At 35.1% G+C, this 15,331-nt stretch overlaps 1 protein-coding gene across 8 annotated transcripts in view; it reads left to right on the top strand.

The window, feature by feature from the left end:
- DMXL1 (Dmx like 1) overlaps positions 1-15,331 on the top strand; it is a 152,681-nt gene that overhangs the window by 84,488 nt on the left and 52,862 nt on the right. For all 8 annotated transcript variants that reach the window (XM_054589917.1, XM_054589921.1, XM_054589919.1 and 5 more), the window contains 2 exons: positions 8,923-9,101; positions 14,106-14,239. In XM_054589917.1, coding sequence (XP_054445892.1) covers positions 8,923-9,101; positions 14,106-14,239 — 313 coding nt within the window. The remainder of the gene's footprint in view (positions 1-8,922; positions 9,102-14,105; positions 14,240-15,331) is intronic.

The raw sequence follows: 15,331 nt of genomic DNA, 5'->3' as shown, positions 1-15,331 counted from the left end.
GTCTAAAAGCAGAGGAGGGGAGAGAGAGACAGAGAGAGAGAGAGAGAGAGAGAAGGAGGGAAGAAGGGAGAGAGAAAGAGAGAGAGAGAGAAACTGGAAAAAAGAAAAAGAAACAGGAAAAAAAAAGAGGAAGAAGAAAAGACAGTAGATAATGAAGGCAGTTTTGGAATTAGAAGCAACAGTCCTGTGAAGCAGATCAACTGACGGTTGGAGAGACAAAATCTATGAACAGAAAGTCAACCAAGGCAGGAACCAAGCAGTGGTGGCTTTCCATATCAGGCAGAATTCTGAAATCTCACTTTATGAAGGCAATATTTTATTGTTCTGAAAGCTCACCAACTAAAGCAGCAAAGGAGCCTGATAAATTTTAGGTCATAAGTAAGCAGCCCTGCATGTTTGACCTGCTAAACATAACTATAAAGCCCCAAGAATCAAATTGCACATGTATTTAGTATACATTGTTGACCAAGAGTATAAAATAATGTTTTAGAAAGGTTGATATGAATGCAGGCAACATTAATATGTATTTTTTTAGTATTTACTGTTTAAATTTGGCCAAAGAAAAACTGATCAGTTTAGAGTATTTCATTTTTCTGAGAACCTAATCTGTGTCAAAGTATTGTATATTAAAGATGAAATACATGTGTGGAACCCCCAAAAATCTTCTTTTAGAAAGTGTTGTCATAAACATAGTACTAGGAGAGGAATTTAAAAGTCACTGTTTCCTTCTTCTGGTATAAATTCTCAGTTGAATTTTCTTTGAAATAATGGTCTAATGAACTAAATTTTGTTTCTCTCTACATGTTTTTTATATAGTCAATGTACTAATTCTTTTAGTGATATAAAATTTAACTATGACCTAAGCTTTGTAATATAAGAAAATGATGGAAAATATTTATTAGATGTTAGCTTAGCATGTCAGAATTCTCAACAAACATGATGTTAATGTGCACAAATCAGTAATTTATTTTTTAATTAAATTTAATTTGCATTGTGAACTCCCCTTTAAATGTAAATGAAGGATTTATTATTTTTTAATTAATTAAAACTATAGTACAAATGAATGTTCATAAAGTTCTGAATTATTTTACTATTATGATTAATTTTTTTAAGATAATACTTATTTTTAGACAGAGGGAAAGGGAGGGAGAAAGAGAGGGAGAGAAGCATCAATGTGTCGTTGCCTCTCACACACCCTTACTGGGAACCTGGCCCACAATCCAGGTATGTGCCCTGACTGGGAATCGAACTGGTGACCCTTTGATTTGCAGACCGGTACTTGATCCACTGAGCCACATAAGCCAGGGCATTATGATTAATTTTGAAAGTAGACCAACTAAGCAATAGGAATTTTCAAAAAAGTACCTTTTTTCTGATAACAGTTAGAAATCCATACTTTTGCTTTTCATTGCATATTACATAGCAAAATAAACTATTTTAAGAGTTTTTATTGTATCTTGTGATAATACAGTTATAAGAACTGTGAATTTTTTATCTTGATAAATTTACAGTAATGATTTTTTATGTCTCTAAATTGAAAATGATTATTTTAAAATGAGTATTTGTGGTAAGCATGTCATTTTTTTTCTGTGAGAATGCTAATGATGTTCTAGACATTTTAAAGTATATTTTTGGCATTTGATTATTAATGTTAAATACAGATCAGAAAATTCAGATGTTTTTCTTTTTCCCATAAACTTGTATAAAGTGAAAGTTTTGTATTCAGTATTTAATGATGATACATATCATTGCTATTATTCCTTTAGCAAACTAGCAACATTTCTTAACCAGAAAAGGTAAGACATCAGAACACTTAAAATATAAAACAAAATCAACTATTTAAAATATAGTTGAATGTGCCAAACACTTAATTGTCTGCTACACTGCAAAATAACTAGTTTCACTGGAAAAGGGAATACATTTTTGGTTAGAGTCCTTTGACAGCTTTTTCACTGAGGACCATATAATATAAATTTTAAAGTTTAAAAAGCATTATATTCATTTCATAACTACTGGGAGAGGCAAATTTTTAGATAATAAGGGTAAGGAAAGCATAGAAGATAAAAAAACACTAAAAAATGCACAAGTGTAAATTTTTACAGATAAATATCCTTTTATTTTTATTTTTAATATATATTTTATTGATTACGCTATTACAGTTGTCCCATTTTTTTCCTCCCCTTTATTCCCCTCCACCCTGCACCACCCCTCTCCCCAGCATACCCACCCCCCTTATGTCCATGAGTCCTAAATGTAAGTTCTTTGGCTTCTCCATTTCCTATACTATTCTTAACCTCCCCCTGCCTATCTTGTACCTACTATTTATGCTGCTTATTCCATGTACCTTTTTCCCCATTCTTCCCCCCTCCCCTCCCCTCTCATCTCCATTTCTATGACTCTGTTCCTGTTTTAGTTGTTTGCTTAGTTTGTTTTGGTTTTTTTTTAGGTTCAGTTGTTGATAGTTGTGAGTTTGTTGTCATTTTACCGTTCATAGTTTTTGATCTTCTTTTTCTTAGATAAGTAGCTTTAACATTTCATTTAATAATGGCTTGGTGGTGATGATGAGCTCTTTTAACTTGACCTTATCTGGGAAGCACTTTTTCTGCCCTTCCATTCTAAATGATAGCTTTGTTGGATGGAGTAATCTTAGATGTAGGTCCTTGCCTTTCATGACTTTGAATACTTCTTGCCAGCCTTTTCTTGCCTGCAAGATTTCTTTTGAGAAATCAGCCAATAGTCTTATGGGGACTCCTTTGGAGGTAACTGTCTCCTTTTCTCTTGCTGTTTTTAATATTCTCTCCTTATCTTTAATCTTGGGTAATATAATTATGATATGCCTTGGGTGTAGGCTTCCTTGGGTCCAACTTCTTTGGGACTCTGAGCTTCCTGGATCTCCTGGTAGTCTCTTTCCTTTGCTAGATTGGGGAAGTTCTCCTTCATTATTTTTTCAAATAAGTTTAAAATTTCTTACTCTTCTTCTCCTTCTGGCACCTCTGTGATTCAGATGTTAGATGTATAAAGTTGTCCCAGAGGTTCCTAAGCCTCTCCTCATTTTTTATGAATTCTTGTTTCTTTATTCTGTTCTGGTTGAATGTTTATCTCTTCCTTCTGCTCCGAATCGTTGATTTGAGTCCCAGTTTCCTTCTCTTCACTGTTGGTTCCTTGTATAATTTTCTTTATTTCACTTTGCATAGCCTTCACTATTTCCTCCATTTTGGGACCATAACCAATTCAGTGAGCATCCTGATTGCCAGTGTTTGGAACTATGCATCTGATAGGTTGGCTCTCTTCCTTGCTTAGTTCTATTTTTAGAGCTTTGACATGTTCTTTCATTTGGGCCATATTTCTTTGTCTCAGCGTGCCTGTTATGTTGGCCAGGGCAGAGCCTTAGGTATTTGCAATCCCTGTTCCTGCATTGTGACACTGTGTGTTGGGGAGGGGTCAGAGAGAGAACAGTGCTGCTTGCTCTGCTCTTGCCCAGCTTTCAGTCACTTCCCCCACTACCCACAAGCAAATTGGGCCCTTCTGGTGCTGATTCCTGTGTCAGTGGGTTTGTATACTTTCTAGGACCCCGTGGGTCTCTCCAACAGACTCTCCTGTGAGGCTAGAAGTTTCTCTTGCTGCTGCAACCCCCACAGGTTTTTACCTCCAGTGGTTTTGAGGCTTTCTTTTCCCACACTGGAACCCTGGATTACGTAGTCTGCTCACTCCCCAGCCATTCCTTATGGTTTTTCTGCATGCAAAGGTGGGACCACCTGGTCCTCCAGCCGCTGCCTTGCCACGCATCCTCTTCACCCCAGCTGACCATCTCCACCCCCTCCTTCTGGTCTGGATGAATGTTTTTTCTTTAGCTCCTTGGCTGTCAGACTTCCATACAGTTCAATTTTCCGTTCTTGTTAATATTTGTTTTTAGATTTGTTGTCCTTCTTTTGGTTGTGCGAAGAGACAAAGTGATAATAGATGGAGGATCTATTTACACCTCCATCTTGGCCAGACTTCTGATTTCTAAATATCCTTTTGTGAAACATCTCAGCTCTCACCTAGACTCCATCATTATTTGAGACTAAGCATGTGATCTCTATGTCCAGCCACATTTTCTAGTATTTCTGGCAGTGCTAAATGCTGCAATGAAATAGTTCTAATGTCTTTTCTTTATTATAATTTTTTATGGTCAAAAACACATGAAATATACTGTCTTAACCATTTTTAGTAGTGATAAGTACATTTACATTGTTGTGAAACAAATCTCCAGAACTTTGTTCACTTTACAAATTTAAAATTGTACCCATTATACAACATCTTCCGCTTCTCTCCTTCCCCCATCCCCTGGTAACCACCATTCTACTTTCTGTTTCCATGAATTTGACTACTTTAGATACCTCATATAAGGGAGTCTTAAGTATTTGTTTTTTGTGACTGTCTTCTTTCAACCTCGCATGATGTCCTCCAGGTTCATCTCTGTTGTAGCATGGGACAAGATTTCCTTCCCTTTTACACCTGAAGAATATTTTATTGTGTGTGTTTGTATTGCATTCAAATTTTTAGTAAGTCTCTTTAGTTTGGGCTGAAATCTTATAGACAGATCCATATTGTAGCCAACAGGATGACTGAAAAGTATTACCCTAGTGAAGTTACCTATCCATGAAACATGCTTAAGCAAAGCCCCAATATGTGTACTTTTTTTATAAATAACATGTACCATTGATGATACAGATATCAAACATTGACAGTTTTTATTTCTTCTTCCTGTTCCTTCTTCCCTCCCCTTTTCTCTCTCCTGGCCTTTTTCCTTCTTCCTTCCCCTTCTGCTATCTCCTTTCCCTCCACCCCTTTCCCTTTTTTCTCTACTGTTCCTTTCTCACTCCCTTTCTTACCCCTTTCCTCCTATTTCTCTTCACCCTTCTACTTATTAAAAAATAAATCTAAATAGAAATTGTGATATTTTCCTTCCATATTTCAGTGAATCATTTTGAACACCAACTACCTTGGAAACTACCTTGCTCTGTGATTTGGAGACAGATCACTACTTTCTATTAAGATACTCATCAGTTCATTTTTATGGCTACTTATGAGGGGGGTACAAGGTACTATGTGAAGTAATGGTCCTAGGAAGACCTTGAGAGTTAAACGGTCTTTGTAAAATCTGGATAATGTCATCTAATTTTATTTTATCATTAATTTTATTCTTTGAGGATTAAGAAGTATCTAAAATTCACTACTTATTTAATCTCCTAATTTTGTCTTTTTCTTTTAGGAATCTTTGAAGTTTACTTGTAAAATCATGTTTTATATATAATTTTGAGAATTCCTTTTATACTTAATTTGTGTTTACATACATTTGTAGTTTTCATGCCCCTAATGAAAAAGGAGAATGAATATATTCTTCTTAGGAGACCTCTTCGACTGAATTACCTTGCTGTAGGGAAGAAGTAGATTTGAAATCTATTTTATCTTAAGCTTACATGACTTTTATCTTCTCCATATCTGTTGCTTTCAATATAAAATATTTTAAATCATAACATATTTACCTTCCCCCTCCAAAAAAGAAGAAAGAGGTGGAGTTAAAATTGAGGGTCCAGGACATATGCCTCCTGAAGCTTTATGCACACTTTGGCATTCTCATGAATAGCCTCATGGATAAGGGTGCCTTAGATTGAGAAGTGGAGAATGAGGTGGTCCTCTGTGTTACTTTGAAGTCAGTTTTCTTTTTTTCTTAATCCTCACCCAAGGATATGTTTATTGATTTGATAGACAGACAGACAGACATGGATATGAGAGGGAAACATTGATTAGTTGCCTCCTGTATGCTCCCTAACTAGGTATCAAACAGCAACCTAGGTATGTGCCCTGATGGGAATCAATCCTGCAACCTTTTGTTGTGCACGATGATGCTCCAACCAACTGAATCACCTAACCAGGGCTGTTGTGTCTGATTTAAAATGGTTCAGAATATAAATTTTGTTTTATTTATTTATTTAATCCTCACCCTAGGATATATTTATTAATTTTAGAGAGAGAGAGAAAAACATCAATGTGAGAAACATCAATCAATTGCCTTCTGTATGCACCCCTATTAAACTTGCATTCTAGGTACATGCCCTGACCTGAAATCAAACCAGTAACCTTTCGGTGTAAGAGACCATGCTCCAACCAACTGAGCCACTTGGCCAGGGCTGTTGTGTCTAATTTAAAAGAATTCACTGGAAAATATAAGTGTTAACTTATTAGCCTTTCTTTTCTTATGTTTTAATTTTCATGAAAGCAGTATAAGTGTGTGGCAACAAAGCCAGCAGTGCAGAAGAACTTAATGATAAAAACGACATTGCCTTTCTCACTTCTTTGTACCTCCCATGTCCTTTCCTTATATGTAACCTCAAGCATTCTCTATTTCTGTTTTGAGTTCTATTGGGTGTTACTTCCATAATTCTAAGAAAACCACTTCAGAATGTGCTAGGGATGAGGATATGGCTTCTTACAGGGGAAAAAAGGTATATTTGCCTGTTCAGTCCACAATCTTGACATGGAAGCCCACTTTTAAAAAGGTACGTTCTGTGAATCCCAGGCAGTTAAGAAATTTATTTTTTAATTCATGTCAATACATAATTCTTTCCTTTCTCCCATATATAACTCAGTTTTCCTTTACCCACTTTCTTACTTATTCATTCTCCTTATAATCTGTAAGCTCTGTATCTCAAGTTCCTTTTCATTTCTCCCTAATTCTGATATGTTTCTTTTATTACTAGTAAAGTAGCCATTTACTCCATTAATAATGGAATGGTAAAATCAGTTTTTACCCAAGGAGTGGCAGAAGATTTTGATGTTTAATTAATAGCATTTTCAAAAACAAGCAGTGAGTACCCAATGGCTAAATAGTCGCTGTTGCTGCCCCTAAGCTTCATGACCACTCTTAACTCAAAACAATTTAAGCATAAAATTATCTCAGGTCTTGCTGCAATTTGAGGGAGAAGAGGAAGCATCTACCCTCTTGACAAGTTATAGATCATTTGTTTACTGGAAAGTATCACTCAGGTCCTTTAATTTATAGCATTTCAAGTAATGTAACAGTCAGTACTGTGCACCTGTTTGCCATTTTTAGCCTATCGTCCTTGTTTATCAGTAGTGTTTTTATAAAGAGGTTTATATTTCTGTCATTGGGTCTGTAATTTTAAATATTTCCCTGAGTGTGGTTAATCTCTTATTTTCATGTGATGTGTCTGGGTTCACAGACTATACTATCAAATAATTTCTCACTTTAAAAACACTCATGTTTTGCTTTAAAAACTCTACATTGTCAGAGAGGAGGGGGGGGGGGGGAGGGGGGGGGGAGGGAGAAAAAAAAAAAAGAAGGAAGAGGGGGGGGGGGGGGGGGGGGGGGGGGGGGATTTTATGACATAGCAATCTAGACAAAATTTATTAATTTAGCATTGTTTGCAAGTTCTATTTTCAGAGATTCCCCAAGATTTTATGAAACCTAATAATCTAAAAACATAGGCAAAATAGTAGTGTTAAAGTCAAATGATAAATTTATTTTAAACCATAGTATTATTTATTTGAAAGGTAAAAAAATACCTTTATATTTTGAATATTCTACCTAGTGAGAATTTGGAAAAACCGCTGTTTAAGTTTTAGAATATATGTAAACGTATACAACAGATATATTGGAAATGTGATTGTTGATTATCCATTACTAATAATAACAGAAAAAAAAACCACATTTAATTTGTTGGGTCCTTTTAAAGTCTTTTGAAAGATTATGTAATAATCATACCATTTTTAGCAAACTCTTAGGATACTAATTTTATTCAATTTAATTTCCTTTTTCTGAAATAACTAAATTTTTCTGTTAAGCTCAGCTTGGCTCTTGTTTGATGCAATGCATGAGCATGGTGTTTATGCAGGCTGAGTAGCTTCAAATAATCAAAATTTATTACAGCATAATTATTGCATTCATTTGGGAGGTAAGTGAATTCTCACTGAAACCATTGAAGGAAAATATTGATGTGCCCTGATGTGGAGTTGTTTGCCTATCAGACCACTCCTGTGTCTAGGATCCTTCATTCTCTACTGGTGATTGGTATCCTGTGATTTAGTGTTAATTAAAGATTTGTATAACTTGATTTATATGCTAATACCCTTAATATTTTAAGGTAAAATTCTAAAAGAATACTGTTAAATGTTTAGAAGTTAAAACAATAAAGATTATTACATTTTCTATATTTTTGTTATTAACACAGAAAATTCCGTCTTCAAATTATTTCTAAGTCTGAATCAGTTTAAGCAGTTATGTGTTTGAATTCTTTTTATACTTTCAGTGAAAATGTAGTTTTCTATGTAGTTAAAAGGCCAGTGGTTACGGAAGAATCTCGTGAGTTGATGCCTTTAGCTAGAATTGATTCCATGATATTCTTTTTTTTGTTTTAAGATTTTATATATTCCCGGAGAGAAGGAAAGGAGGGGAGAAAGATAGGGAGAGGAACATTGGTATAAGAGAGAACTATCCATCTGTTGCCCCCCACACACATCTCAACTGAGACCAGACCTGCAACTCAAGCATGTGCCCTGATCAGGAACCAGCAACCTTTACTTTGTGGGTTGATGCTCAACCAAGCCACACCAGTCAGGGCTTCGCCATGATATTCTTAAAAAGCAAAATAGAACAATGTAGATAATTTTCAATCATGGTCTTAGCTAAATTGTGAACTCATTTAGAAGCAGATATTACATCCTATAAGTCAACATTTAGAGAGTGAGATAAAAGCAGAGATAGCTATGCAAGGTAATTTTTGTCTCACTTCCTCTACCTATTTTCTTCCATCACAATGAGATCCTCAGTTCTGTGTGCGTACTTATTTGTAGTTAGCCTTAGATCTTATACAATGAAAATAGTACTTATTTAATAATACTTTACTTTGTTCTTATTAGTTTCTTCTCTAGTGGAAGAAGAAGAAAAACAGACCAAACTATTTAGGCCATCAAAAATGTCTGGCAGAGAATCTGCCACGCCGACCTCTTCCTCACCACCAGTAAGCCAGGAGTCACTGACAGTCAAAGAGAAGTTCGTCCCACCTGAGCTCAGTATCTGGGACTATTTCATAGCCAAGGTAATAAACGTACTGTCCAGGTCAATATTTATGCATTAAATGGAAATGAAAGTATTTAAATTAGTGTAATTTTTGGTGCTTCCAAATATTTTACCATCCTGGGTTAGAAAATTTCCATTTTATCAGTATACATTACCAAAAAAACATACCCTAAAATATTTTGGTTATATTTCCAACCAGTTTTTAAGGGTATTCTTTGATAAATTTTGATATTTACATTTTAAATAAAGCAAAGTTTTCATTAAGATGAAAAGATAAATTGGTTAACACCTTAATGCCAGTGTGCAATACTTGTTAGTATTTAAGGAATCAAGACAGTCAGAAGTTCATGTGCCATCCATATTCTCATTCCTTGTCTATATTGTAGACAGTAGTACGTTGTTCTGATATACACAAATTTCATTTACCACTTTTAATTAAGTAACATCAATCTCTCAACAACATGGTTCAAGTTTAAATTTACCACAGTATATTAAATATGAGTAATTGCATAAAGTACAAAGTTCCCTGCTATCTTCTCAGTCCACAAATTACAGTGAAAATTAACAGATGCTCTTTCATGATCAGAGACTAATCACAGCAGTTCTTCCAAAGTCTGTTAGTGGTTTGGTCATTTAGCGCCTGTTACTCAGTTCATAACAGTCAGAAAGAGGGGCCAGTGTCCTATCTCCTTGTCTCCCATGATAAGCCCAAGTGACATTTTATAAAATTGGATAATTAGAAGAGGGAATTGGCTAACACCACTGAAAGTGCAACAAAAAATAATGAAAAGTGATAGTACTAGAAGTGAAATTCAAATCAAATATAAAGTTATAGAAAAATTAGCTAGCTTTGGGATTATTGACATGGCTGTCATTTAAGACTCTAGGTGTGCAGCCAGAACAATCTAGTGAAGGCCAACTTATGACCATAAAGGAGGAAAGTGTGACAAAAGGATGAAGATGTTCCAGGGATAGTGATATTGGAAGAAAAAAAAATTTCCGGTTAAAGGAACTCTGGGCCGTATTTCACAACATTGAAAGCACAAAGCATAAAATGTTGGAAGCTGATACAGACTTAGATAGGAGTATGACAATTTGCCAAGGATTAGAAAAGATGCTCGCTTTGTGTCCTAAATTATGCAGTTAGGAGGTGGCAAGGGCTAGTCAAAGTACTGATGAATTTTTTTACAAAAAAAAAAAAACACTTTAATTCCCAATGCTTCTAACACTTTAATTACAGGTGCAAAATAAATATTATTTTTACCATTTCTTAATTTTCCTAGCTGACTGTAAGAGTTTCTATTGCCTTGACAAATATTTTTAACAATCACAGAGCATTTGTAATTTTCCATTGATTATTAAGATTCCTTTGCATAGTTTCAGCTTGCGTCGTCATTTTTACATTCCTGCAATATGTGCAAAGCAAGAACTGCCTCTGTATATCTCCTTCTTCTGTGATCAGCCAAATTCTTCACATCTTCAGCTTTTGAATGTTCTCCTTACTGTCTTGTGTTAATTGACACCTCACTGTTTTCTCTTGACACCCATCCCCCGGCCGGTTAAGCAGTGGCTTTTATTTTTCTTGTATCTTTTATGCTTCAGTGTAAAGAAGGGCATTTGTATTACCTCTTTCCTCAATGCCTTTTGCAGAGTCATTTATTCATTGAACAAATGTTTACTATCACTTTATTTATATGGTAATATCTTTATTTTATCTTCATTTTTGAAGCATAAATTTGCTGGACGTGAGATTCTTGATTAGCAAGGTCTTCTTGTTCCTGAATCTTGTTAAATTTCTGATTGGTCTGCTCTTGCCTCAATCTGTATCATAGCATCAGGATAATTGAGATATTACCTTTCCCTAATTGTTTACTACTGAGATATCTTTTGTTTTTTATAGAGTCACTAGGCATGAAATTTTTATTAAAGTCAGCCCCCTCTGGCCAAGTAGCAGAGTACTTAGTCCTCACAGACTGCTCTTCTGGCCCTGGTGGAACAATTGAAGCACAGAGAGGCAGGGCTGGGGATGAGGGTGGTCTCTGGCCAAAATGCCAGATTCTTACTTTTTTACCAGAGATTCAGTAGATTTTTTCCTGAATATTGCTTTATGTGTTATATGCATTTGGTCAATTTCCAATATTTTTAAGTTGTTTGACAATTTTGTGCAGTTTTAGTATTGCTTTTTGGGGAGAGGACTTAACAACCTCCACACTCAGCTGTTCTAGAAGTTCTGTCCTCCCTGCTATGTTTCTTTATTAGGCTTCCCTAGACACAAGATTTTATAACTTTTCAAACTTCTCACATCTCTTCCATCCTCACTCTTAACTGATGAGCTCACCTCTTAGGTTATTAAAAAAAATAGAATCAGACAAAACTTTTATCATCCTATTAATGAAGCTATAAATATATTTCCTTTCATCTTATTCTTTCCTCCTGTTATTATGAAGAATCCATCCTATCAAAGACTCCATTTCTGTTCTGAATCCCATCCTTGCTTTTCTTCTCTGTTCTTTGCCTTGTCTTCAGTTTTCTCCTGTTCCCATTCCAAATCCTGCTTTGACTCCCAAAATTTTACAGCTGTTAACCCATTTTTCTGCTTTCTATTCTTATTCAACTTTTTAAAATTATATGCAGTAGTCCCCTTTATCTGCAGGGGATATGTTCCAAGTCCTCCCTCCCCTGACACACATACACACACACATACACACAGTTGAAAATTCACATACAACTGTAGTCAGCCTTCTGCATACACAGATTTCCAACCAAGGATTGAAAATACAGTTGACCTTGACCAACACGGGCTTGAATTATGTGGATCTACTAAAAATCCTAATGTAAGTGAATTCACACAGTTCAAGCCATGTTTTTAAGGGGCAATTGCATACACTATGTTTTTTCCGATACATACATGCCTATCATAAAGTTTAATTTATAAATTAGGCACAGTAAGAGATTAACAACAACAATAATAAAATAGAGCAATTATAATGACAATAAACTGAAATAATTATGTAATGTGTTATCTTTCTCTCTCAAAATACCTAATTGTACTGTGCTTACCCTTCTTGTGATGATGTGAGATGATATAATGCTTACATGATAAGATGAAGTGAGATGAATGACGTAGGCATTGTGATACAGTGTTTGGCTACTATAGGGTTACTTGAACATAAACACCGCAATGCTACAACTGTCTGTCTGATAACCAGGACGGCTACTAGGTGACTAATTGGCAGGTAACATTTACAGCATAGACACACTGGACAAACAGATGATACATGATACATGTGCTGGGTGGGACAGAGTGGAACAATGCAAGATTTTGTCATGCTACTCAGAACAGCATGCATTTTAAAACAGGAGTTGTTTATTTCTGTAATCTTTCCTTTGATATTTTTGAACTGCTGTTGATCACATGTAACTGAAACTACAGGAATCAAAACCATGGATAAGGAAGGTACTGCATTTTCTATTACCTTAGATCCCTTTTATATTTACCTATTGTATAACATCTGACACAACTACAGTGCTGAAACTGCTGTTGTTGAAATTCAGGTGGCTCCCATGTCAAATATAACTGAAATTTCTTGATCATCATCTTATTTGACTTCTTAGCAATGTTCAATACATGTGACCATTTCCTTCTTTTTGAAATACTTAAACCCTTATTCTCTGATGCCGATCTCTTCTATTTTTTTCCCTAATCTTTCTGTTTATTCTGTCATAGTCTCTATTCTTCATCATTCTTTTTCTCCTGACCTGTGAACCTTGATCTGAAAGATTTAGGTTTTGGTGTTTATTTTGTTCAATATCTCCCTTTTCACAACCAGAGTCCTCTTGTTTTAGTAAATTGCATCTTTATACTTGCTGTTGGGGGGCCAGAAACCCCGAAATCATCTTTTCCCTCTATTTCCCTTGCTCTCCAGATTAATCAGCAAATCTGTCAGTGCTTTCCCCAAAATATACTATAAATCTGTTATTTCTTTTCATCTCCATCATAATGCCTGTATGTAGATTGACAGTTCTTGCCTTAGCTACCGATGTCTCCATTTATACTCTTGCCATTTGACTTTTCCTTCATAAGTGAGTGGTGATAATAATATTCTTAAGAGATAAATATCAATACATGTCCTCTACTTAAAACTCATTGGTGGCATTCCATTATACTCTATATACTGGGACCTATAGAAGCCCTACCTGATCTGTCATCTTCCATTCTTTTTCCACCATTATCCCAACATACATGCTTACTTTTTTATACCAAATTCTTCTCCCTATTAAAGCCTTTTTTCATATTATTTCCATAGCCTGGAATTTTTTTCTTCCCTTTTGTTATTTATTTCTTCGTTATTTTTTCTTGCCCTGAAGGTCTCACTTAAATGCAACTTTTCAAAGAGGCCCTTCATGATCATCTTTTCTCCATTTTTGTTAATGTTCTCAATCCCAATGTCTTTTTTTTCTTTATAGCACAATTTGCCTATTTTTCCTATTAAAATATAACCTCTATGAGTCATTGCTATGAAAGCAATGACTGGGTGTATGTCTTAAAAATGTTTATATCAGATATGCTTTCTATGCTTTTAAATCTTTTTAAAATTTTATTTATTTTTAGAGAGGGGAGGGAGGGACAAAGACAGGGAGAGAAACATCAATGTGTGGTTGCTTCTCACTTGCCCCCTACTGGGGACCTGGCGTGCAATCCAGGCACATGCCGTAGAGTGGGAATTGAGCCTGCGACCATTTGGTTCGCAGGCTTGCACTCAATCCACTGAGCCGCACCAGCCAGGGCTCAAGTATGCTTTTTAACACAATAGACTTGTTAAATTTTTTGTCGAATGGATGGATAAGTAAGGGAATTATATAAAGTGATATCAAAATTAAAAAAAAAGAAGCAGCCAAATGCTGGTTTTACTTCTTATATCAAAGTATCCAACAATGGGATAAATTGCTAATATTGGACTATGTAATTAAATGTATTAAATCAGAAAGTTGAACAGTAAATTCTGTAACTTTTTCATTTTAGCCTTTTCTACCCCCTTCCCTAAGTAGAGGAGAATATGATTCAGAGGAGAGTCTGGACAGTGATGATGATGATGATGATGATGTTTTAAATTCAGATTTCCACCTCCAAGAACATTCTAATTCAAATTCATACAGGTATGGAATACTTAATTTTAAGCTTATATTTTTTAAAAAATCATCATATATAATGTTTTCAAAAGTAATACATGTTAAATTAGAGACTTGGGACTTAAAACACAATTATAACTCAGATTTCTTTAGTTGAAATTGGTAAATTCCTTTCCTTAACAAAAATTGCACAGTTTATTGTTTTATTTTCCATTAATGGATGACCTATATTTTTTACCAGTCTTCACAAATACTGCAATCAGATTATTCCTTGATTTTAGCTCCCTGATATAAATAAACCCTATTGTTTTAGCCTAGAAACTATGTTTTTTTCAGTAAAAACTAGCATCCTAACATGTCAATGATTGTTTTAAAAATGACTTCCACATGTGATAAAAATCATAAATGTTCAAAATGCTCACCCTCAGTGAGCATTATTCTTACATGTAGGAGTAATGATATGTTTGTTATCTTGCTTTTATTAGTATGTTGATTATATCTGAAAGGTATATTTGAGATCAAACAAAAATACTAAGACATGGTCTGTTAGTGGTGTGATAGAAGAATATAAATTTTAACGGACCTACATCTAAGATTACTCTGTCTAGCAGAACTATCATTTACAATGGGAGGGCAGATAAAGCGCTTCTCAGATAAGGTCAAGTTAAAGGGGTTCATCATCACTAAGCCATTATTATATGAAATGTTAAAGGGACTTATCTAAGGAAAAGAAGATCAAAACTATGAACAGTAAAACGACAAGCTCACAACTATCAAGAACTGAACCTAAAAATCAAAAACAAAAACAAAGAAAGCAAACAACTAGAACTGGAAAGAATCACAGAAATGGAGATCACATGGAGGGTTGTCAGTGGGGGAGGGGAGAAGAATAGGGAAAAAGGTACAGGGAATAAGAAGCATAATTGGTAGGTACAAAATAGACAGGAAGAGGTTAAGAATAGTATAGGAAATAGAGAGGTCAAAGAATTTATATGTGTGACCCATGGACATGAACTAAGGGGGGGGGATGCTGAAGGAACGGGGTGCAGGGTGGAGGGGGATAAAGGAAAAAAAATGGGACAACTGTAATAGCATAGCCAATAAAATATATTTAAACAA

This window comes from Pteronotus mesoamericanus, unplaced genomic scaffold (genome assembly GCF_021234165.1).
Source record: "Pteronotus mesoamericanus isolate MK-2021 breed Mesoamerican mustached bat unplaced genomic scaffold, CSHL_Meso_final scaffold_167, whole genome shotgun sequence".
Taxonomy (NCBI): domain Eukaryota; kingdom Metazoa; phylum Chordata; class Mammalia; order Chiroptera; family Mormoopidae; genus Pteronotus; species Pteronotus mesoamericanus.
Note: the sequence above shows the minus strand (reverse complement) of the source record. Positions and strands in the feature narration are given on the sequence as shown.